At 38.4% G+C, this 25,653-nt stretch overlaps 1 protein-coding gene across 1 annotated transcript in view; it reads right to left on the reverse strand.

Moving 5' to 3' along the window:
- Positions 1-20,070, reverse strand: part of epg5 (ectopic P-granules autophagy protein 5 homolog (C. elegans)) — a 115,296-nt gene extending 95,226 nt beyond the window's left edge. The window contains exons 1-2 of the mRNA XM_039758345.1: positions 19,971-20,070; positions 6,836-7,344 (exon numbers count right to left, since the gene is read on the reverse strand). Of these exons, the coding sequence (XP_039614279.1) occupies positions 6,836-6,892 (57 nt within the window). The 5' untranslated portion in view covers positions 6,893-7,344; positions 19,971-20,070. The remainder of the gene's footprint in view (positions 1-6,835; positions 7,345-19,970) is intronic.
- Between the last annotated feature and the right edge of the window lie 5,583 nt (positions 20,071-25,653).

Genomic DNA, 25,653 nt, shown 5'->3' on the forward strand with positions numbered 1-25,653 from the left:
AGAATAAAATACAAACACTACAAGAAAACCCTGAAAAAACAACATAATTTGTGATACAAACAGGGCTGTGGAGTCGGTAGATAAATGCTCCGACTCCTCAGTTTCTAAATCTTCCGACTCCGACTCCTCTGTATGTATATACTATGCTAATGTATTTTCTACATCCATTGAAGGAAAGGAAGGCAAAATACATGTCATTTCACCACAGAACTACTGGCTAGGAAGCCAACACTCTACTATAATGCCAGATTAAAGACAAACCCAATGAAAACAAGGTTTTGTTTGTTTATTTATTTATTTTTTTTAAACAAGTGTCTGGATAGTAATAGCAGGCATAAAAATCAGGAACAGGAAATGTATTGGTTCAAAAATACAAACCACATTCTTTGGTAGTTTTAACTTTTAAAACAAAAAAAAAGCTTAACTATATGAACTAAAAACAATATCTGGAAAACCTATATTAAACTTGGAATACAGTTATAGTTAAAGGAAAGGAAATAAATATGGCAGCCTCCATATTCCTCTGACCTCGGGTTCCCTTTAAATGCAATCTAAAATCAGTGGGCTTTAGGCTAGGTTCACAGTTCCCTGTAGCAGTGGAACACGACACAATGGAAAGCGGTGCCGCACCTTACCTGTGCATTACATCCCATATAGTGACGCATACAGTCAATGAAAAGCATGCTTCATGGTTACTTGACATGTTCGTTTTGTGGTAACATTATGCACTGCATGCATTGGGCTTTATTCTTACAGCAGAGAAGTAGTTCATTATGACTGTTTGTGAATTGGGACATTTCAACTTACTTTTTTAATTCCCATTTAAATTTAGTAGGAGTCGGAGTCGGTTAACTTTTTACCGACTCCGACTCCAGGTACCCAAAATTGTCTCCGACTCCGACTCCACAGCCCCGGATACAAATGTAAATCATCCTGGGCCCCGCAACGTAACAAAACTGTAAAGTGAAAGAAAGGCTCAGAATATCAGGATAGGTTAAATGCCATCTTGAACAAATGCGTTTTAAGTTGTTTTTAAAAAGGATGAACCAAGTCATTTGATCTAATTAATATTCAAAATATCTTTATTGTGGAAGATAAAAAAATAAGAGCTGAACAAGAAATAAACTTATATTGCATATCCCATTAAGACGACACAGAATTTTACAATATACATACTGTATATATACACACACACACACACACACACGCACACACAAACATCTGTACGAACATGAAGAAAAAAGATATAAAGACAAACCAAAGAAAACTTCCATCTAGACTGACTGAGTACAGCCCCAGCAGAGGCGATCAATCCTAGTCCTATAATACAGCCTAGTAAAGAAAGCATTCACACTTGCAACACAACTTTTTCCAAAATCCTCTTTCAATTTTGGTGGGCAATTTTTTAAAAATATATTCTATTGAAGAAATATCATCATTTGTATGAAACAAAACGTCTCCCATTCCATTGCTTTCTAAAATTGAAGATAAAGCAGGCATGACCAACTCTGATTTGGAGAGCCGCAGTGGATGCAGATTTTTGTTCCAACCCGATTGATGCCAATCCTCACCAATAACAGATCTTATTTAATTTCATGGCTTGTTAGTGTTTTAACTCTACCATGTCAATTCATTCTTAAAGCAGTTTTTTTTTTTTACTTACACAGTGGACATGGAGACAAGCTAGATGTAGAATTAAAATTAGATGCCTTTATTGTCATTATAACATGTATAGTGTGGTGGACGGATGGGACCCATGTCCAGCTGGGACTCCTGGAAGGACCGGGAGAGGGACAATACCTCCACTGGACCACAGGTGGGCCACTGCTAGGGGGCGCCCGGACAGTTGGGGAGCCCTGGAGGCCAGCACTTCCACCACACCTTTGGGTGCTGGGGGAAGGAATTCCAGAGACACTCAGAGTGCTTCTGGGTGCTCATGCAGCACTTCTGCCACACCAGGTTGGTGATTATAAAAGTGGCCACCTCCCTTGAGTGAGAGAGCCAGAGTCGGGAGGAAGAAGGCAATGCTCGGGAGGAGAAGTGGAAAAGTGGCAGAAGCAGTCCGGAGAGTGGAAGAGAAAGGGACTGACACGAGGGTGTTTGGTGCCAGGCACTGTGTTGGGTGTGGACTTTATTGTAAATAAACGTGTGTGTTCCGGGACTTTGTGTCTATGGCTACTTTCCATAATAGCAAAATTACAGAACAGCTACTCCTTTCAAACACAATGAAAAAAACAGATCAATATTTAAACAACATTAAAATGTTACATATAAAACCACTAGATAAAAGAAAATAAAGTAATGCAAATTAAAAGTTGCTAATTTCTAGGCAACTGATGTGGTATTACAAAACAAGAATATTACCGATCATGCAGGTAACAAAAACTGAATTACCAATGATATGAACATTACACAAAGAATACTAATAATGTAGATATTGCACATAGGACAGATAGAGCAAATATTGAGCAGGACTGTGATTATTTCAGAAAGGATTATTGCACATCTAAAAAAAAGTGAGGAGGGGAGGAAAGAGAAAAGAGAGAGAGACAGAGACGCAGAGGGAGATGGTCAGTGATTGTTGAGATTCAATGTAGTTACGGCTCCTGGAAAGACACTGTCCTTGTGTCTGTTTGTCCTTGATATGATTGACCTTTGGCACCTAACTGAGGGCATAGCGTCTACCAGAGGTTGCTGGTTCCTTTGTCGTTTGCTTTATATTTCTAAAAAGGAGCATTTAAAACAATTAATACAACTGTTTAAAACTAAAATAAGCAATTTAGTGTTCAAAATCTTAATAACTGAGACATCTAAAATGAAGCAGAAAAATGTCACTTGGGCAATAAGTGCTTCATCAACAATTAATGATTTCTTATGAAGCAATTGGGTTGGAACAAAAACCTGCAGCCAATGCAGCCCTCCAGGACTGATGTTGCTCAGCCTTGATTTAAAAGGTCCAAGTCTAAAATAGTAAATAAGTGAAATGACATTAATTAGTAGCAAAAAACTAGTCACTAATTAAGAAAATGGTTGGAATGAAAACCTGTAGCAACTGTGGCTCTCCAGTATTGGAGCTGACCACCCCTGACATATAGCATTTCAACATTTATGGATCAAAAGATGTAAAAGTAATACTTTTAGTTGCCTACTTATAGTATTTATACTTAATGTTTTCTCATTAAAAAAAAAAACTCTGTGATACTTTGCTTCTAATGGAGCCCTAAATATGGACACCTATGCCCAGCTATACGAATATTATATATACACGTTATTCAGTAGTAGTAGTATGGGCAGCTCTGCAATTCTAGGAGGTGCAGATTGTATTGCTTCATTGTTTAAACAACCTTTCAAAACCTTTTGATTTGTCCACCTCAACGTTCTGCTCAGGAATATGTACAGAATGGTTTTATTTTCAAAAAAGAATTCACTACTGTGTAAAGTGAAAAGTAACTGCTATCATCAAAATGCAAACAAGCTTTTCACTTGGATAATCCATAATGTTTTTGTTTGTCCATACATTTCAGCATCTGGCTTTTGAATTATTATATACTGTACAATAAGGACAATGAAACCCAGCAGTTCATAAATGAGCATTAGATTTCAGTGGTCAGGGACAAGTTGCTATGTGTATGGGTTGTTCTCAGTCACAATTACATCTAATGTGTCGTCACGTCAAACATGATAAATCTGCTGTGTACTCTGGGGATCAGTGAATGGTAGTGCTGAAAGTAACCCAATACACTTGTTATACCATACACTCACCAGTGGCTTCAGAGTTTACTGTTTATGTAAAATCATCACTTTTGCATGCTTCACTATCACCAGGAATAGAATCTATTTTTTTAAATTTATATTTGCCTTTATTATGTTATAGTCTCAGTTGTACATTTATACATCTGTATCTTAATAGCCTCAATAGGAAAGTTTGCAAAATCTTCTTTACTTTATCATCATTCATTTTTTCACCTCTTGTAGAATTTTAGGTTGAATGGAAAGTGGGCAGCACGGTGGTGCAGTAGTAGCGCAGCTGCCTCGCAGTAAGGAGATCTGGGTTCGCTTCCAGGGTCCTCCCTGCGTGGATTTTGCATGTTCTCCCCATGTCTGCATGGGTTTCCTCTGAGTACTCCAGTTTCCACCCACAGTCCAAAGACATGCAGGTTAGGTGTATTGGCGATCCTAAATTGTCCCTAGTGTGTGGGTTTGTGTGCGTGTCCTGCGGTGGGCTGGCACCCTGCCCGGGATTTGTTTCCTGCCTTGCACCCTGTGTTGGCTGGGATTGGCTCCAGCAGACCCCCGTGACCCTGTAGTTAGGATATAGCGGGTTGGATAATGGATGGATGGATGAATGGAAAGTGTATTTCAGGTACCACACAAAACATTAACCCAACATTACTGTCTGGTGGAATGCAATAAAACTACAAGGATCTAAGCTCAGTGCACTGCATACAAAGACCATTAGTACAAAGGTCTGCACAATATTTATTTAAATTCATATTGTGATTATAATGAATAAAACTTTGATATATCTCAATACATTCTCAAAACACCCTAAAGACTGAAGACCAGCACCATAGATACCATAAACAAGTTATATTTTCTTACGTTAACAATATGCAAGATTAGCAACAGAAACTATTTTTTGAAATGCAATAGTCACTGCAGTTCTTAAATCTCCAATCCATCCGCTGTTCATCCACTCATATGCTATGCATTGGAACATTATACATTTTATGGAAATTTCCTTAGCAGGGACGTGTTTTGTCAGGGAAACGCTGCACATGTCAGAATGGCCTTCCCATATGCTGTAATATATTTTATCTTTAGGTGCTGTACTGCTTGAACTGTTATCCTGGGAAAGCCAAACCATTTACAAACAGTAGCACTAATTCAACCTGTTTTAAACGCTTCCTTTTCTGAGCCATGCTCAGTTTTTTTTCTTGCTCAATACTGTGTGGTTACAAGAGCAGAGTCAACATAGACACACTTAAAAAAAAATCCAGGCAATCTTCAGAGTTCTTTCTAACATTTAGCAGGAGTTGCTGAAATTTAAATAAAAGTGTTGAACATTAAAGTATTGGATTTTGCATATTGATTTTTATTAAATAGCGAAACTCCAATATATTGCCCAGCCCTATTAGTATAGCAATGTCCTGCTGAAATGACCACATTAGGCACTGGGAGCATTTTTACAAGTAAAAAAACAAAAACAAAATAAAAGTACAGTAATCCCTCGCTATATCACGCTTCGACTTTGCGGCTTCACTCTATCGCAGATTTTAAATGTAAGCATATCTAAATATATATCACGGATTTTTTGCTGGTTTGCGGATTTCTGCAGACAATGGGTCTTTTAATTTATGGTACATGCTTCCTCAGTTTTTTTGCCCAGTTGATTTCATACAAGGGATGCTATTGGCGGATGACTTAGAAGCTACCCAATCAGAGCATGTATTACATATTAAATAAAACTCAATGATATACGATATGCTTCCCACGCGGTGCTCGATTGTTTGCTTTTCTCGGTCTTTCTCACCCTCTCTGACATTCTCTGCGCCTGACGTGAGGTTGTGAACAGAGGGGCTGTTTGCACAGAGGCGGTTTGCCCAGAGGATACGGACGCTCCTCTACAAAATGCAGCTTTATCCCGGCATACTTAAAAGCACGTATTGATTTTTTGATTGTTTGCTTTTATCTCACACTGTCTCTCTCTGACATTCTCTGCTCCTGACGGCACTCCTTTGAAGAGAAGATATGTTTGCATTCTTTTAATTGTGAGAAAGAACTGTCATCTCTGTCTTGTCATGAAGCACAGTTTAAACTTTTGACTAAAGGGTGTTATTTCACGTCTAGAGGGCTCTAATAATGTTAACAGTGTGGGAGAGTTTATAAGGGCTTAAAATATATAAAAATAACTATACAAACATATGGTTTCTACTTCGCGGATTTTCATCTATCGTGGGGGGTTCTGGAACGCAACCCCCGCAATCGAGGAGGGATTACTATACCTAAAAATAATTCCTAAAACATTTTTTAACGGGTTTACCTTTACCACACAATAACACTGAAAAAATGTTATAGCTTTTAATTTACTTTAAGCACTTTGAAATACATAAACATATAACGCCAAAATGGCCCATAATAATTGTATTTCTGCTAATTAAGCTCCAGCAAAAATGCCTTTCTGCTACTTATACTAGAACAATGTTGACAACAATTTTGGCAGCTTTGCCTTTAAATGCTAAAGTAGAATTTCTAATGCTTTTGAAATTTTAAACATTTAAAATTTTATGGACAATGCACTATGAAACTGAAAGTATTTAAAATTTAACTAGCAGTTCTACCCGTCCAACACAGGTTGAAATCTAAGTAATCAATGCAGATCTCAGCATTAATGTTTGCAATCTTAACTCCTGATCTCAAACTTCTACACTTTATCTCTGACATCCTTGTTAGGACTAGGGCTGATTTAAAATAAAAATCATTACATGATTTAAGCTACCATGGCAAACCCTAGGTTAATGCATATATTCCAGAAAGAACATGTCAGTCCACATAAAATAGTAGGCTGAAATATGACTACAGCAGAAAACTTGTACTCAAAACTCTTCTAAACAAGAAAGTTCCATTATAAGTCAATTTAATACATTTTAAATACGTCTTTTTAAAATACTGAAAACATCCATAATTATGCTTTTCTGTCCATTTTTTAAAATCTATTTTTGTAAACTGCCTAGCAAGTGGCTTCAAAAAGGTTGAAAAATGTTTTTGAACATTAAAAAAGTAAAAGTAGAAAAGCAAGTTTTAAAAATTCTTGAAGCATACCCATTTGCCTTACCTGGGATTTTCCACTCTGTTTACTCTTCTGTTTCTTTGATCTTACAGCCTCAGCCATTTTTTCAGGGTTCACAGATGTAAATGTTCTTTATGACTTTCAGATTAATTTCTTTAAAGTTATATGATGTTTTTTCTGCTGCACTTTGTCTCTTAATGTAAAGCTATCAACAATCAACATTTCTTCCTATCAGGTTTGATGGCAGTGCAGGCAGTTAAGCCTGGTCCTTCTGATGGACCTATATGTGCTTTGCAGTCATTTTTCTGCCAGGTACAAAATCATCCTGCATCTGTGAGAATGTTACTTTCTTCATGCTATGTCTCTTACTATGCAAGATTAGCATCTGAGAAACAGTCTGTTTATACTGCTTGTAGTCCTGCATTTGACCTTGTCAGCATGACAACTGTTTCAGACATGGTGGACATGGATTAGACTTCTTTGCTGATTACTTGTCTTTCTTGAACTCCATACAGACATGGTGATTCAGCAGAGGCGCTTCTTTGTTTTCTTGGCTATTTCACAACAAAACAATACAAAAGCAGTTTATATTTTATATACATGTTGATTAAACTCATATGCAATTGTCAAAAACATAATGATTAAGTACAAAGCATTAACATAATAAACACCATTTTTTACTCGATATGATTAGTGAAACTGCAATTTTTTAAATAACTGTACTTTTTAGGAAGTAGCTAAAATCTTTGGTAGTTAAAAGCAAACTTTTCCAAATCACTATGTAAACTATAAAACTTCTCTGATATACTAATTCATAATACATAATAAAAGCACTGCGCAGAAATGCCTGATATATGCAGATTGTTATACATTGAGAGCTGATTAAATAAGAAAGTTTATGAACAGGGCACAATACTCTTTAAGAAAAAACAACAGGCAAGACCGGACAGAAACTGAAGGTGTATCACTGATAACAACTGACACATTAAAGACAAAAGTATTCATCCAAATATCTGTAGTAGACTAAACTCAAACAATTATAACATGTTTAATCTGTACAAAGGTAAGGGATGTCATTTCCCAATAAACCTTAATTCAGTGCAAAGTTCAAGTTGGTTTCTGTTACAGAATTGTGCAAAACAGCAGAAACTGAACAGTAAATAAGACAGAAGTTTTGAGGAAAGGAAGAACACCAACACTGTTGTCAAGAAGGCACAACAATGCCTTTTTCTTCCATGGGGACTGAAGCAAACCAGTTTGCCACAACCTATTCTTACCATCTTTTACAGAGGTACTGTGGAGAGTGTCCTGACATGCTGTATCACTGTGTAGTTTGGGAACAGCAAAGCACATGACCGCCAGATTCTGCAGTACATATTAAGGACAGCTGAGAGGATCATATGTGTTTCCCTCTCCTTGATCCAGGACATTTTTCAGACACACTGTCTGCGCAAAGCCTCTGCCTTTGAGGAAGACGTCTCATCTCTCACCCATCACACATACTGTCTGACCTACTGCCATTAGGTAGAAGATACTGAAGCATTAGGACCAGCACTGCCAAGTCTTATAACAGCTTCTTTACCCAAGCTGTCAGACATCTGAACTCCCACAGGTCCCGCAGTACCATATTCCTATAAAATTTCCCCAATTATGTACTGTCACCTAACACTCTGCACTTTACTATGGATATTGAGCATTGTCTGAGCTGTATAGTCCTGCAGCTTTTGTTGTGTTACATTGTATTGTTGCGCTGGTTTTGGTAATGTTATAGTGAATATTAAATGTCTTTTGTTTTGCCTATGCATGGGGACTGGAAAGAATGAAATTTTGTTCAACCATATACTATGTATGTGGATGAATAACAATAAAAGTTGAGTTGCGTTGAAGAAGGAAGTTCTGAATTAAGGTAGTAATACTTGCCGATTATAATGTCAGAGTGACAACATGTTCCTTACCGATTAGTCTTGCAGGGTCAGACATGTTTCTTAAACGAGAACACATGCCTGGGGACAACCCAAAAATTGTTGTGAATAGAAGCGAAATCTGCCATTAAAAAGGCTCTGCCAACACGGTTTCCACCTGAAAAAAGTCTATACACTTTAAACAACCATGTTTCATGGCAAGAATAAAAGGAACTGAACAAAAGACTTGACACAGAGAAAATAAAAAGCTAAAATTTCCATTATCAATTCAAGAGCTCAGTAGCATAATTCAACTGAACCTTAATTACCAGTCCCCCCTGGCCATTGAACCTTACTCTTATTCGATGTTGATTTATTTTGTTTTATAATTGTGTCTTTCATTTTTCTATTCTTTAATAAGTAAAGCACTTTGAGCTACTGTTTGTATGAAAATGTGCTATATAAATAAATGTTATTGTTGTTACTGTATTGGCCCGAAAACAACGCAACCTTTTTTGACTAAATATTTCCCATTCAAAAGTGGACTCGCGTTAAATTCGAGGACTAGGCAATTCAATGTAACAACTCTTCTTATTAGAACGACTATGCCTCCGACAGACTTGCGTGTTGGTCACGCGTGGTATAGTTCAGATCAGTTCGAGTACACGAGACTGCACGAGAGTTTCTAGCTCCAGTGGAATCGCTGGTTTCGAGCATTTCGATTCTGGGGTGCATCTGCCGTACGCCAGCAAGTGGTGATTGTGTCTATGATTCACAGGTAAGTGTAGTCTACGTCTCTTGCAACTGTTATAGTAGTAATTTACATGTTTGCTCTAACGGCGGGTTCTTTATTGCCCATAAAAAATGAGCACGAGTTATAATAGTAGTGTTGAGAAAAAAGGCCCATCAAAGAGACAAATAAAGATACCAGGAGAACCTACGATATGAATTTTAAGATTATGGTTGCAAACGAGGCAGAGGGAATGAACAACATGAGAGCTTCAAGGAAATACGGAGTTCCAGAAGTAAACGTCCGTCTCTGGAGAAAGATTTAACTCTAAATTACTACTTAATTTTATTGACATGAAGGTAACTTGTCATATTACCTACTAAATAAATGATTATCTGATTTAATTTTATTTTCTTTGAATTATTTTATGAAAAATGAATGGATCGCATTAATTTCTGATTTTTTTCTTTCTAAAATCTTCATGAAAAAATTGGGGGCTGCGTTAAATTCGGGCCGATACAGTATTAATTTATACATTGTAAAGACACATAAACATCGAATATTTAGCCCCATGGATCTGAAAAGTGCTTCTAACTGCTACAATGTCTTTCTGTTATTTTAGCTATTTCATCTATATTTGGCAAATCAACAACAAAGTTTAGATAAGTATTGTGATCTATGGATATACAACATGTTAAAATGCAGCGGCTATATTGTGACATGGCATGTTTGCATTTTCAATTAGACTGTAATTATTTAGTTATTAGTTTAAATGTGCAGGTATGCAGGAGTTGTGTCAGTGTTGTTAGGTAAATTTATTGATTCATGTGTTTTGTAAGTCATTAGGAGGAAAATAAACGCAGACAAAGAGCAAGCCTGTCTGTTGAAAGCTGAACCTCCTGCAGTTCTTCATATCAACCCTCTTAATGGCAGTCTTTTTCACCTCCTTTTAAAAGGGTGTGACACACTATTTATTTCGAGTGCATATTTTGAAATTCAAATTTTCACAAACATAGCTTCCAATTCTTTAACCTTGCATCGACTCTAACACTATGCAGGTCAAATTCTGTTATAGTGAATACCGAAGTAACAAAATACTTTTTGCTGGACCAGACAAACATTCATACAATATCATGTTTAACATATTTTGTTTTAAGAAGATGTAAATTTCAGTAATGTTTTCTCGATCAAAAATGAACCCCGAAGATAATAATGCAATACAAAAAATACTTAATGCCTACATTTTCACCAAGTCTCAGGAACCCTGCAACATACGATCTCTTTCTTTTTAGACCAAAAGAAAGTGACAGTCTGTAGCAAAACTTCATCTTGGACAGTCTTGGCAACACTGTAAGCTTGAGATAATACAGGTATAACCGAACTCTGAGTCAGTGCTCCACAGAGTGTCCGTGTGGGTAGCCGAGTTGCGTGAGATTATCGTGTGTATTGTTCACTTCTCAAATTCAAGTACACAAGACAGGGCACAGTGGTAATCATCCCGCTTTATCTCCCATCTTCACATTAGAAGAACACCAGCAGCTCAGAATCACCTCTGTAACATACCAGGGGTCTCATGTATAACGCCGTGCATAGAATTCGCACTATAACATGGGGTAAGCACAAAAGCCGAAATGTGCTTACGCACAGAAAAATCCAGATGCAGGAATCTGTGCGTACTCCAACTTCCACTTTCTTCCGCTACATAAATCCCGGTCAGCGTGAAAACTTAACGCTCGTGCACGCGCTTTATGTAATGCCCCAACTCCTCCCAGAATTACGCCTCTTTGAATATGCAAATCAATATAAATCGCCCTTAAGCTCAGCCTTCTGTGAAAAGCACGGAGGATTGTTGAAATTAGCCACTGCATTTTTAGCTGTGTCGTTATTTTCTCTTTCTGATTTATATTCAATATATATTGGCGTAGCCGCCACTGCAGCCCTTGCTTTTCTTTTTCCAAGTAACCGATCACCACACAATCAGCGCTGTAATAGATGTCAAGCCATCTGTAAGCTTAGAGCGCCGATTCTTCAAAACGTTTTAGGAACATTGAACTATCTTCGTAGTACATGTTTAATTATTCTATGCTTCACGCCAGTCACAGTGAAGAATATGGATTATTTAAATGAAGTTAAAGATTTATCTGTATAATATAATAAACATATTTTGCAGCATTTCATCTTAAAAATGATATCGTTATCATATGTAAATATGCGCTTTATAAAGTGGCTCAGGTTGTGCAGTATTATAACAGTAGTTATAATATTGCACAACCTGTAGTGCAAGTTTACAGTGAGGTAATTGTACTTATAAGTACAAACAGTTCAACAAGGAGCAATTGATTGAGCTCATTTAAAGTTCTTGGGATGAAACTGTTTCTGAACTGCGAGGTCCATACAGGAAAGGCTTTGAAACGTTTTGCCATGGCTGAGACAGCGTGGGCTTGATACTGTATCCCGATAATTCTCTTTCCGATCAGCTGCTGCTGTGATTCACACTCAGATACAATGATATAAATACTCTGAGTTGTGCAGTGAGAGTAATATGGAAAAAGATGATCCGCTATGGCAACACCTAACACGAGCAGCTGAAAGAAGAATAAGGTGCAGTTAGAGTAACAAAGCTAAAGCAATTATGGTATTTGGAATACTGTGGCTATTCCCTGGACCATTATATTGTCACAAGTTAATTACAATCAGTTTCAGTGTAGGCCTATTTATAAAGGAGCATCAGGAAAATAAAAGAGTAACCACACAGGAACACTGGCACTGCTTTGACGCTGGGTGCCGCCAGTCTGCAAAACCGAGCGGAGAACTTGCGTATGACAAGGTATGAGGTAACGTGGAAAAGTGCGTGGCTTTACGCCAAGTGTAGGTTTTATACATCGCGATTTGAACGTGGAAAAGTTCTTACACAACATTTCTGTGCATACGCACCGTTTATACATGAGGCCCCAGGACAGTGTAAGGAAGAGCAGGTCAAAGCCTGGTGCTAAGTGTTCTAAACATTGTGCAATAAGCATGTTACGCAGTAAGTCTGATTCTGCAGAGGACGATCATTTACTCTGCCCTCAGCTACGGAGCTGTCTTTGTGCTGCTGCCATCACAGATGGCGAATAGCCAGCAACCCCGGTTACAACAGTATATGTATTTTCCCATATTTATTTTAACAAAATTTCTATTACAAACAAAATATTTTTATGGTCCCATGAATTTCTTTACAACAGGATTCCACCAATATAAACAGAACTTATGACAATATATTGTTAACTTTTAACCACTAGTCTCTTGATGTCTTTGAATGAGAATGAATAATCTGATTATTTTTAGCACATGTAATGTTCTCTCCACACACAGTAATACATACACTCACCTAAAGGATTATTAGGAACACCTGTTCAATTTCTCATGAATGCAATTATCTAATCAACCAATCACATGGCAGTTGCTTCACTGCATTTAGGGATGTGGTCCTGGTCAAGACAATCTCCTGAACTCCAAACTGAATGTCAGAATGGGAAAGAAAGATGATTTAAGCAATTTTGAGCGTGGCATGGTTGTTGGTGCCAGACGGGCCGGTCTGAGTATTTCACAATCTGCTCAGTTACTGGGATTTTCACACACAACCATTTCTAGGGTTTACAAAGAATGGTGTGAAAAGGGAAAAACATCCAGTATGCGGCAGTCCTGTGGAAAATGCTTTGTTGATGCTAGAGGTCAGAGGAGAATGGGCCGACTGATTCAAGCTGATAGAAGAGCAACTTTGACTGAAATAACCACTCGTTACAACCGAGGTATGCAGCAAAGCATTTGTGAAGCTACAACACGCACAACCTTGAGGCGGATGGGCTACAACAGCAGAAGACCCCACAGGGTACCACTCATCTCCACTACAAATAGGAAAAAGGGGCTACAATTTGCATGAGCTCACCAAAATTGGACAGTTGAAGACTGGAAGAATGTTGCCTGGTCTGATGAGTCTCGATTTCTGTTGAGACATTCAAATGGTAGAGTCAGAATTTGGCGTAAACAGAATGAGAACATGGATCCATCATGCCTTGTTACCACTGTGCAGGCTGGTGGTGGTGGTGTAATGGTATGGGGGATGTTTTCTTGGCACACTTTAGGCCCCTTAGTGCCAATTGGGCATCATTTAAATGCCACCGGCTACCTGAGCATTGTTTCTGACCATGTCATGACCACCATGTACCCATCCTCTGATGGCTACTTCCAGCAGGATAATGCACCATGTCACAAAGCTCGAATCATTTCAAATTGGTTTCTTGAACATGACAATGAGTTCACTGTACTAAAATGGCCCCCACAGTCACCAGATCTCAACCCAATAGAGCATCTTTGGCATGTGGTGGAACGGGAGCTTTGTGTCCTGGATGTGCAACCCACAAATCTCCATCAACTGCAAGATGCTATCCTATCAATATGGGCCAACATTTCTAAAGAATGCTTTCAGCACCTTGTTGAATCAATGCCACGTAGAATTAAGGCAGTTCTGAAGGCGAAAGGGGGTCAAACACCGTATTAGTATGGTGTTCCTAATAATCCTTTAGGTGAATGTATTTATATGTTTAATAGAATTCTGATTAATCAAAACTTTTTGGCTGTAAACAGTTTACCATAATCAGAAGCTTGCTTTCTGTCAGAGCAGCTCTTTGTAATTCAAACTCACTGCCCTTACTTTTAACACCACCTTCATGAGGTGCTGCATCGGTTTATACTGTACATATGACACTCTATGAGCTGTCTAATTGTTACTAACACATTCACTCATGGTTGTCTCCAGACATAAATATTACACATCTGGCCCTGCAAGACTACTTATTGATTTGCACATACAAGTAAAAATTTCACTGTACCCTGTACATGTGGAAATACTGACTCTATGAATCCCACTAGCAAAGACATTAAAGACGGTCAAAATACATGATGGTTAGGTTGTTTGGCATTTCCAAAACTGACCCTTACAGAGTGCAAGTGTGGGTACATGCATTAGTGGGCTCTACGATGGACCTAAGAAGGTCTACAGATGTTTACTGCCTTCCATCCAGGGCTGCCATATTAGGCTCAGCCCCCATGGCCATAAAATGATTAACTGTGTTTGTGTATTATATGTTATGTAACCATTAAATGTCACAGACATTAAAAAACAAGCTATCAAGGTAGAAATTGCACTATACAGAAAAGAAAATTCATGATCACAAATCAGCAAAATCTGAATAACATGGCAATCAAATTCAGATACTATAACTAACTGTGGGGCATAGGAGTGCAACGATTTGCCTTTTCTCAAGACCAGGGAGTCGGTAGTGGTTTAAGTTCTCCAGGACTTCTATTAAATATATTTTTTTTTTCCATTATTGTGTTGTCAGGGGGAACATATCTTACTTAGGCATAATAAAATGTGGATCCATAAAGTAGAATGACAAGAAAATTTTAGGTTTATAAATCTACAAAAATCAGTAAATAGAGATATACTATATGTATTCATATAGGTTGTATTTTAGTTAGTGCGTTACATTTTTAAATCTGTGCCCAACTCTAATCCTAACCACCAAGATGTGAACTAATTAGAAATTAAATTGACCTAATCATCCATGATTGTCTGAAAAGCATACCAGTAAGCATCACTGCCTCAAACCCTTAAGGACCTGGTTTAAAACAAATCACTTTTGTGTGGGGCTTGCAAGTTATCTCAGTTTCACCATGGGCTTTTTTCAGTTTTCTTCACACATCCCAAAACTTTTGTGGCCGAGTGGGTTTTACCCTTGACGTAGTTGCGATAGCCTCCTTGGCTCAAAAGCAAAATTGAAAAGGGCAAAGGAGTTCTTTAAAATAAACACTTGGATATTTGGTCAGTACCCTTAAGTTATCACTGCAACTTAATCATTTCATTAACTTTAAACCACTGAGTAAGCCTAATCTCATTTATCGACTGAAAAAGTTGTATCCTCTAATGAGAAAAAAAAAGCATCTTACGTGTAAAGTAAAATAAAAAAAATCTTGTTCAATCTCTATGATTCCCAGTCCACTAAAGAAAGTAATTGCTTAGGATACTTCAAAAAGCATTACTTGTGTGTGTGTGTGTGTGTGTAAATTCTTAAAAAATAAAAATGCTAAATATTTTACTTATCTCTATGTACTGAATTTATGACAATACTGCTATATAATGCCTCACTGTAACTACTCTAGCTTTTTTAATTTTTTTTTTTATTTTTAATAAATTTGCAAAAACCTCAAGTAAACTTTTTTTATGTCATTATGGGGTGTTGTGTGTAGAATTTTGAGGAAAAAAAGGAATTTAATCCATTTTGGAATAAGGCTGTAAAATAACAAAATGTGGAAAAAGTGATGTGCTGTGAATACTTTCCGGATGCACTGTATATTTAGGAGGGGGTTTGTTGTTTGTCATAAATATGTAATTTTTATTTTTTAAGCTTCTGTAAAAAGTCAAATCCCCTGGAGACAAATAAAGGGTTATCTATCTACTTTGCATTTTACTGTTTCTGTTTAATATTGTGCAGAAACAATGACTAATAAGATGACAGCTAAGAAGAATAAATGAAACTGCATTTAAAGTAGGATGCAATATTCACTGCCTTTGCTTGTATTGATTGACTGCTGTTGGCACTGCATTACTGTCACAAGACTGCCTCATGAATGTAACAGTTTCACTGTACTGTGTAAATACAACAATAAACTTGAATTTATACTATGCTATATACATCTGTATTGATTCTGAGTAATGCTAATGCTGTTTTTATAAATACCAATTTTAAATAGCTGTGCTGCTTCATGGCTCAAGGGGACATGCCCTTGCAGTGTCTTTGGGACATTTGCAAATTATGAGTGTGCATTTTGTTTCTCTGGTTTTCCTCCCAAAGGCATGCAGGTTAGAATGGCTAGCAAGTGCAAATAGATACTGTGTTAAACCTGGACGGATGGGTGTCTGGGATATGTTAACCCTGGTGTCTCATGGCTCCAGAAGCCAGGCTTGCTCTCTGACTGCGTTTATTTTTGTTAGTCTTGGCAACATCAGATCAAACTGAGCGCCATTCACACAAGGAGTTCCTCAGGGCTCTATCCTCGGTCCTCTTCTCTTCTGTATTTATATGCTTTCCCTTGGCCATATTATTCATAGCTTTGGACTGGGTTATCATTTTTATGCAGTTGACACTCAACTCTATTTCAATGTCAAAAGTGGAAATTCATCAAGAGTTTTCTCAGCTCACAACTTGCCCCTGTGAAATTAAACCTGGATGTCACAGAACTCTTTAAATTTAAATTGCAACAAAACTGAACTCCTGCAAATTGGGAATAAAGTGTAACTTAATAAAATGAGCTCCTTTCCAGTCCATCTTGGCGGTGATCTCATCAGACCTGCCTCTACTGCAAAGTATCTCGGTGTCATTTTTTATTCTTCCCTTTCTTATAAATCACATATAAATCACATTAAGAAACTTTCTTACTTTCACCTCCATAACATATCACGCATGTTGGCTCCTACCTCTCCTTTTCTAATGCTGAGAAACTTGTCAATGCTTTTATCACATCCTGCATAGATTATTGTAACTCCCTACTGGCAGGTGCCCTTTCAGCTCCGGCTTATTCCTTACTCGAACCAGCAACAGTAAGCACATCACACCCATCCTGCTTCGCCTTCACTTACTCCCTATGTCTTACAGGATTGAATATAAAATTCTACTAATGACCTACAAAGCCATAACCTCGCGCCAAACTACATCAGTGACCTTCTTCATCACTATGTGCCTGCTCGCCCACTAAGGTCCTCTGACTCTGGCAATCTTGTTGTGCCCCACACTAATCTACACTCCATGGGTGACAGGGCCTTCAGCAGTATAGTGCTCAGACTCTGGAATGACCAACCAAAATTAATCAGGTCAGCGGACTCCATGAATTCTTTTAAAAAACAACTCAAAACTCATCAGTTCAGGAAGGCTTTTAGCTCTACTTGACATAATTACCCCCTTCTCTCAGTTAACCTCTATATCAAGATGCTCTTGTAACCTGTGTGTGTGTGCCAGACCGTCAATTATAGTCTGTTAGACTTTTTTTCTCTGAATTTACTCTCTTACTCTTCTTTATTTATTTATCTGGTTTAGTACAATGCTATATACAGTATACCCTGCCGTTCCTTTTTAAACTCTGTAAAGCGATTTGAGCCTGGGAAAGTTGCTATATAAATAAAATGTATTATTATTAATGTAGTGAGAAGTCAAGCAAAATGACAACTTTCATTGGCTAACTAGAAAGATTACAATAAGCAAGCATTCGAGGCAACTCCTTCAGGCAAAATGTAATACAGAAACTGGAGTTCCCTGCGTTTATATACACACTAGGACAAATAACAACATTGGAAAACCTTTAAGTGAGACATCTTAGATGTAAAAAATGAATAGACCTGTCCAGGCTAAGATTCATTTAGCAAGAGAGGAGAACAATGTATGGTCAAGTGGTGCTGGGCGATATGACGGTATATATCGTGGGGACGATAGAAAAGTGTCTATCATTTCTAACCTAATTTTATCAATTACTAAAGAAAATATTGCATTAAATAGGCTATGACAAATGAATGATAATGTCTTGTCGCTATGCAATGCATACTCTACCCTTTATATAAGTGATAATCAAGAATAAAAATGAACTTTTTCGCAAAGAAACTCTATCTTGTGGTTTTGTGACAGTTCAGTTAAATGTCACTTCAAAATAAAGTTGCAAAAAAAAGTATGCAATGATATTTTTGTCAAACTTTTCAGAGAATAACTGGAAACGTACTTTATTGTGGGTGGTATATCGTGATATATATCGTTATTGTGATATAAAATAATCCATATCGTGATATATGATTTTTCCATATCGCCCAGCACTATGGTCAAGATCTTTTGATAACTGTCCAAAAAAATCTTTTGAAGTTTCTAATGAGTTTTTTAATACAAAGTGTATCTGCAGTCATGATGTCTGGGTCAGTCCAAGAGATGCAAACAATCCTCATATCTGGCCATAAAACTCTAGTCTCTATTTAAACCATGTTGTAATGTGTTCAATTTTAGCCTGAGTGTGACTTCCCATTCTTTTCTCTCTTGCTGTGACTTTAAAGTCTCACTCACAGTGGCTGTTGAAGTGATCTCCTACAGGAACATCTCTGTTGCCCAGTTTAATGTGGTACCTGTGTAAGTTCATTCTTTGGTGGAGTGTTTGTCCAGTTTCTCCCACATAAGAGTGCAGTGTTGGGACAATTCAGAGAATTAGGTAACCACATTGGACGATCTGCAGGAAAATGATCTCTTTATGTGATGTTCTAGCCAGCAGTGTGGTATAACCACACAATCTGTATCATAAATTTAAGGACACGTTTTACATCTTTTCTGTAGGCAGGGAGATGTGCCATTTTCTGTTGGTTCACTTAGGGTGCTTAGGACAATGAGTTGCTGCAGGTTTGGTGGTTGTCTGTATGCCAGAAGGGGTGGTTCTGGAAATACATTTTTCAGCATTTCGTCATTGTTTACCATTGGCTGAAGTTCTTTTAGAATTTTTCTAAGTACTTCAAGATGTGAGCTATAGGTGACAACAAGGGGAATGTGGTTCTTGTTGTCTTTGTTTTTATCTTCTAGAAGATTGTCTCTGGTTACGGCAGTAGCTCTACTTATTTGAGTGTCTGTTGTTTGGGGGGCATAACCTTGTCTGATGAAATCTTGAAATACATTGTATTATTTCACAAAGATTTATCAAAAAGTGCGGGTGTAAACTTAAGTGTGTCGAGCAGTGGACTGACATCCTGTCCAAGATTGGTTCACGCCTCGAGCCCAGAGCTACCAGGATTCGATCCGGAAAATTAATGTGTGAATTTAAAAGGAATGCCAACTCATAGTTCTGAATATCGTTTTTGCCATTACTTGCATTACCAGTATAAAAAGTAAAAACTGATTGTTTCGGTATACTGCCCACAAACTAAGTAGGAGACAAGAGCTGTTTCTAAAAAATGTTTTAAATCATAATGATAACGACACACCAGTCTGCAACATGGATGTTGTTCTAATCATTAGAACAGAAAAATACAAAGCACGTAGTGTGTAAGATAGAGGCATGGATCCCGTAAAGCATCTTAGCAAACTACACGTCATAATTCTGGTTACTATGCAAAAACAGTCCTTGAGCTAATTCATTAATGAAAAAGATTGTTATTTTACTTTAATCGAGAACAGAATGCGTCGCAATCACATAGTTTTAATGTCAGCAAATAAAGATTGCGTTCGTTTAAACAATACGCCACTGAGCTATCCTAGTGTCTCTGGTAAGAATGAAATAATTACGAAAGCGAAACTTCAACAAACGGCTCAAACAGTATGTTATATAATTATTCCACACGCCTGCAAGCATAAAAAGCCCATTATTAATGAAGAAAATAACCTCAGCGTGTATTATAATAAACCCACATGTACGTCCAGACAATCTTTCCCAAATCATTATTCTACTAGGAAAGAACAAACATTACAAGAAAAAAAAACACAAAATATACCTCTTTCATGAAGACAAAGGCGCTGTCATTCGACATACAACGAACTGTGCCCGATAGACATGATTTCCGAAGACAGGTCGAGCTCTTGTTTGTTTGTTGTTTTGCAGGAAATCAAGACTTAGTCACGTGAACAAAGTTCACGCCCTTCTCTTACATACGGCAAGCAAAGAGTGTCAAACCGCACGCGGAAAACGCGAAAATTATACGTCATCAAAGTGTAGGCTTTAAATTTGTTGTATTCGCGCGGATTGAATACTTTTTTGACAACTGTAAAGAGAAATAAGGCTCTTCTTTTTGAAGTGAGCTGCGGACGAGAGGTTTGTATAGGTCAGGTCGTCAACAGAGGTAGATCAAATTAGGACTGGGAAAAAAGAGGCTTCTGTGGAAAGATTAGTCTTCAGAATTGGGAAATTGGGATAGATAAAGTGTTAAGGTGGAATAGAAGGACAAGTGGGATACGGGTTACATTATTGGGTTTCCTCTAAGAGTGGCTTCTACAAGGTCTGCTCCTGGTTTGATTATATATACAATAAATGGTTTTCTGTTGCTATTGTAATTAGTATTATTGATTTTTGGAAAAACATTTCAGGCAAAATAGAAAATAAGTACGATATGGGTTCCAAAATAAATGTTGTGGTGGCAGCTGGGCCACCCTATTTAATAAAGGAGCTGACTGTAACAGAAATAGAGCATGGTGGTGCAAACAAACAAAAACACAAGACTGCAGTGCCTTTTTAAGCGTCTACGTCTGAGGTAGAATTCCATCCTGGGCTGAACTTACGCCCAATTGAGATGCCACCTTCCAGGCGCGCCTTGAATTTACAGTCCTCATACTGGAAGAGGCGGAGTCAGTTGCCCTCACAGGGGCATCTTCCCAGTGCTATGGGAACAGAAAGAAATGGTACTGATAGCGACAGCGCCCTCTCTCATCCCAGGGTGGTATTGCTTACATTGCATGAGCCTGGAAGGTGACTCTCAGACGCGTATGTATAACAAATTTAAATAGATAAACGTGCAAAGGTTGACATGGATGGGTGGGGATGGACAAGAATGTTCTGACATTATCTGCCGTAAACAAGAGGCTGACATAACGTACCAATATGAATGGGCTGGCATTCCTGGGAGGTTAGATAGAAGTTTCATACCTGGCCGAAAGGCCACAGTAATGGAAGGTCCAAGGGAGGCAACCTTTCTGGAGTGCATACTCTCCTGAAATGATGGATGTCAGTACTCCTGTACTTCTGGTCCCATATATTCGCCCAGAGGGCGTGCTTGGAATCGTAGTCTGGTGGGACAGCCCTGCTGGGTTTTATGGGTGCTGTCAGGGGGAGCTGCAGGGAGGGACTGTTTCTACTTTGGGAACCTTCCGCCTGACCTGGTTGTGCCTTCCATAGGCTTTGTCCTGACACTGGAAGTGTTTCCGTGTCCATCTTAAAAGAAGTCCAGCACCTCACCTCGGGGAGTTAGAGTTAGGTGGAAGAGGACAAAGCTCATCTAGGAGGAGTGGAAGAGTGAAAAGAGAGAAAAAAAATTGTGATTGTGATTGACAAGAAGCCAGTTTGAAGGCATTTATTGTAATAAAACTTTAATTTGAACCCAGGACCTGTGTCTTTGAGGTTGTGCCTGGGGTTTGGGGCTCTGTGGCACCACCTAGTGGTTACAACCAATCAGCCACAACATTAAAACCAAGGACAGGTGAAGAGAATAACATTGATTATGTCATTACAATGACATCTCTCAAGGGGTAGAATTTATTAGGCAGAAAGTGAGCAGTCAGTTCCTGAAGGTGATGTGTTGGAAGTAGGAAATGAGTAAGCATAAGGATCTGAGAAACTTTGACATGGGTGATGGTTAGATGACTGGATCAGAACATTTCCATAACAGCAGGTCTTGTGAGGTGCTCCTGGTATGCAGTATTTAGTACCTACCAAAAGTGGTCCAAGGAAATACAAACAGTCAACTGGCATCAGGATCCTGGGTGCTCAAGGCTGATTGATACACTTGTGGAATGAAGGCTAGCCTGTCTCATCAGATCCCACAGAAGAGCTACTTTAGCACAAATTACTGAAAAACTTAAAGCTGGCCATAAAAGAAAAGTGTCAGAACACACAATGCATCACATCTTGCTGTGTATGGGGCTGCATAGCCACAGACCAGTCAGAGTGCCCATGCTGACCCCTGTTCACTACCGAATGCTCTTACAATGGGCACATGAGCATCAGAACTGGACAACAGAGTAATGGAAGAAGGCTGCCTGAACTGATGAATAACGTTTTCCTTTAGATCATGTGGAAGGCCGTGTGTGTGTGTGTCGTTTACCTGGGGGAGAGATGCAAGCATGGGAAGAAGGCAAGCTGACAGTGGCAGAGTGATGCTGTGGGCAATGTTCTGTTAGGAATTCTTGGGTCCTGGCCTTTATGTGGATTTCACATTAACAACTTACCACCTACCTAAAGGTTGTTACTGACTGTGTACACACATTCATGACAACAGCTTTTTCCCAGGATAATGTGCCATGCCACGCTGCAATAATTTTTCAGGAATAGTTTAAGAAACATGACAGAGAGTTCTAGTTGGCCTCAAAATTTCCAAGATCTCAGTCCAATTGAGCATCTCTGGGATGTGCTGGAAAAATAAGTCTAATCCATGGAGGCCCCACCTGCCAACTTACAGGATGTAAAGGATCTGCTGCTAATGTCTTGGTGCCAGACACCACAAAAGCATTCCTTCAGAGGTTTTGTGGAGTCCATGCCTGGATGAGTCACATGGAGGCACATGGAGGACTAACACAATATTAGGTAGGTGGTTTTAATGTTGAAACTCTGATAGGAAGAGATCTGGCAGAAGCAAAGTCACAAGCCAATCAGATGACAAGTTTCTGAGGGTCACCAGCTTGCGTGATCAGTGCCTCACAGCACAACGGTTTTAAGTACAGCTTAACAGTGCAGGTCAAAAAAAGTAAATCTCAGTTTCTACTGTGAAGAGGAGACTTTGTCCTTCAGGTTTGACAGGGTGAGTCAAATAAGAAATTGAGGCTTGACTGAGACTTGAAATACCAGCTACGGACTACTGCAGACTGGAAGAAACCTTATGGACTGATGAATCCAAATTTGAAATCTTCGGTTCATCACGCATGGTGTTTGTATGCCTTTGAGTATGTGAAAGGATGGTTCCTCAGTGTGTGACACCGACTGTCAAACATGGAGGAGGAAGCGTGATGGTCTGGAGTTGTTTTGCTGGAGGCAGAGCTGGTGAATTTCACAGAGTGACTGGCATTGTGAGTCAAAAGGGTTACCACAGCATTTTGCAGCACCATGCAATACCTTCTGGTCTGTGTCTAGTAAGGTAGGGGTACATCCTAGAGCAGGACAATGACCCAAAACCTACCTCTAGGTTATGTCAGAACTAGACATTAAACTGAGGTGTTCTAAAACTTTTGGCCAATAGTGTATACATCTCTCTATTATAAAAAAAAATCTTGGAAGAGAGACTAGGGAGACGAGACGTGATCTTTTCGGAAGACAATATGACGTCCCGTGAGAGACACTTTAACGTCATGCAAGGCAAGGCAGTGAAACAACATTTAAAACAAGTTCACGGACATCTAACCTAGCAGTTGTTGGAATGCTTTTGGCAGACAGACATCATGTGCTCCCAGCTCTTAAAGCAAGGTCAAGCAATAAGCAAAACATGCAGCTCGCCAGCAGCAGCAAGCCAGCAGATGATCCGACTGCTACTCCTTAGCATGCGTTCAGCCAAACCCCATCTAATACACCCCCCCGTTCTCTATGCCAGCAGCAGTGGCAAAAGGACAGCTGCTGTACAGGCTTTGAAATGATCGATGCACAGCTCAACAAACAGAATACGCAGCTCACCAACAGCAGCTGCAAAAAGCAAGCAGATGATCCAACCGCTTCTCCTTAGCGTGCGTTCAGCCACCCCACCTTCGCAACGCGAGCAGCATTATACGTCCTGCGAGAAAGAGATTTAACCATGCCCGGGGCCGGAAATAAAGGACAAGTACAGCATTGTTTTTACAAAAGTTTTAAAGTAAAAGTGAAAATAATGCATATGTAACAATTCCCATGAAAATAACAATCTCTTTAAATTGTATACCTGGTAAACCAAACCCAGGGGTGGGTGAGCAAAGTGAGCAGGGGGCGGAGCCGTCTAGTTTATAAGAAGGAAGGGCTGCCAGAAGGAACTAAATAGCAGAGACATCACATTGTCAGCGAAGATTCATATTGTTAAAGCTACAGCATTTCCAGTAGTGATGTTTTGCTAGTGATGTGAGCGTTGGACTATCACTAAAGCTAAACACAAAAGAATCAACTCTTTTGACTTTTGTTGCTAGAGAAAACTGCTGAGAGTTCCTTTAACAACAAGAAGATCCAATAAATCAGTACTTTAATCAGAAGGGTAGATTGGAAATGAAAAGCTCAAATACTTTGGTCACATAATGAGAAGACATGATTCCCTGAAAAATAATCTAATTCTGGGGAAAACTGAAGGCATGCTAAAGTCCATTGGGTCAGAAAGGGTCAGATTCGAGTATGCAATTAAACAACAACAACAAAAATCAGTTATGGAATTTTAAAGATTTTAATAAAGTAAATATTAACGCTAGTAAATATGGTTTTCTTTTCAACATTTTCTTCAGGTATATTTGATTCTACATTTATTTAATAAAAAAATCCTTTTTAACACATCCTTTTTAAAAATATACATATGTTATTTGCTCATTTAAAAATATACAAAGGTTACTTGCTTTCCTCTCCTCTAGTAAACTGCCTTTTCAGTATTTTTATTGTTATTCTAAACTGCAGGTACATTTAATGGTCCCCAGGTTTTGGCAAATACTGAGAACAATATTAGTGGTAAGTGTGGGAATGTACCATATCAAAGAGGTGGGGGAGAATAAACAATGAATTAACTAACCTGGGATACAATAATATTGCACAAATTTAGTATAACTTCTATTAAAACATTAAACATGATCAAGGACCCTGTTATTATAACATACTGTGAAGAAAATAGTCTTTAAATTTGGTTGAGAAATATAAATTAGTGAAGCTGCATTTTAATAAAACTCAAAGAGGTCACCTGCTTATGTTTAATATACAGCCCACTTGGAAACCCCCCATTCAGTTTGGAGTGTCTCAGATCCACTAGATAAGCCTTTAGCAAACCAAAGTTTGTTCCAGTCCTATTGTGGCTCTAACGTAAGCCTAGTCATGTACCCCGATGTGTTCCCTTTTATTAAAACAATGCAAGAAACATGAGTATTAACAAAGATGATTCAATAGATGTTAGAAAGTTTGAAGACAATCTAACATATTAAGTACGTTTGTATGTTTTTACATTTTACTTTTGATTATGCCTACAGTTTATCAATTCTCAGTCTTAAAATATGTGCTTTGTTAAAAGTATACAGTGAAGAATGATTGATATTGAAGGAGTCTGTACTAAACTACATACATTTACAATTATACTTTGATTTTTATACATCATACAGGGCAGCCTAGTGGCACTGTGTTTCATGCTGCTGCTTCACGGGTGCATTGTCCTAAATTCCAATCCCACATTCAGTCACTCTTTATGTAGAATTTCCATGTTCTCCCCATGTCTTCATAGGTTTTCCCCCAAGTGCTCCATAATTTCCCTCTCACATCCCAAAGATATA

The sequence above is a fragment of the Polypterus senegalus genome, chromosome 7 (assembly GCF_016835505.1).
Source record: "Polypterus senegalus isolate Bchr_013 chromosome 7, ASM1683550v1, whole genome shotgun sequence".
NCBI lineage: Eukaryota > Metazoa > Chordata > Cladistia > Polypteriformes > Polypteridae > Polypterus > Polypterus senegalus.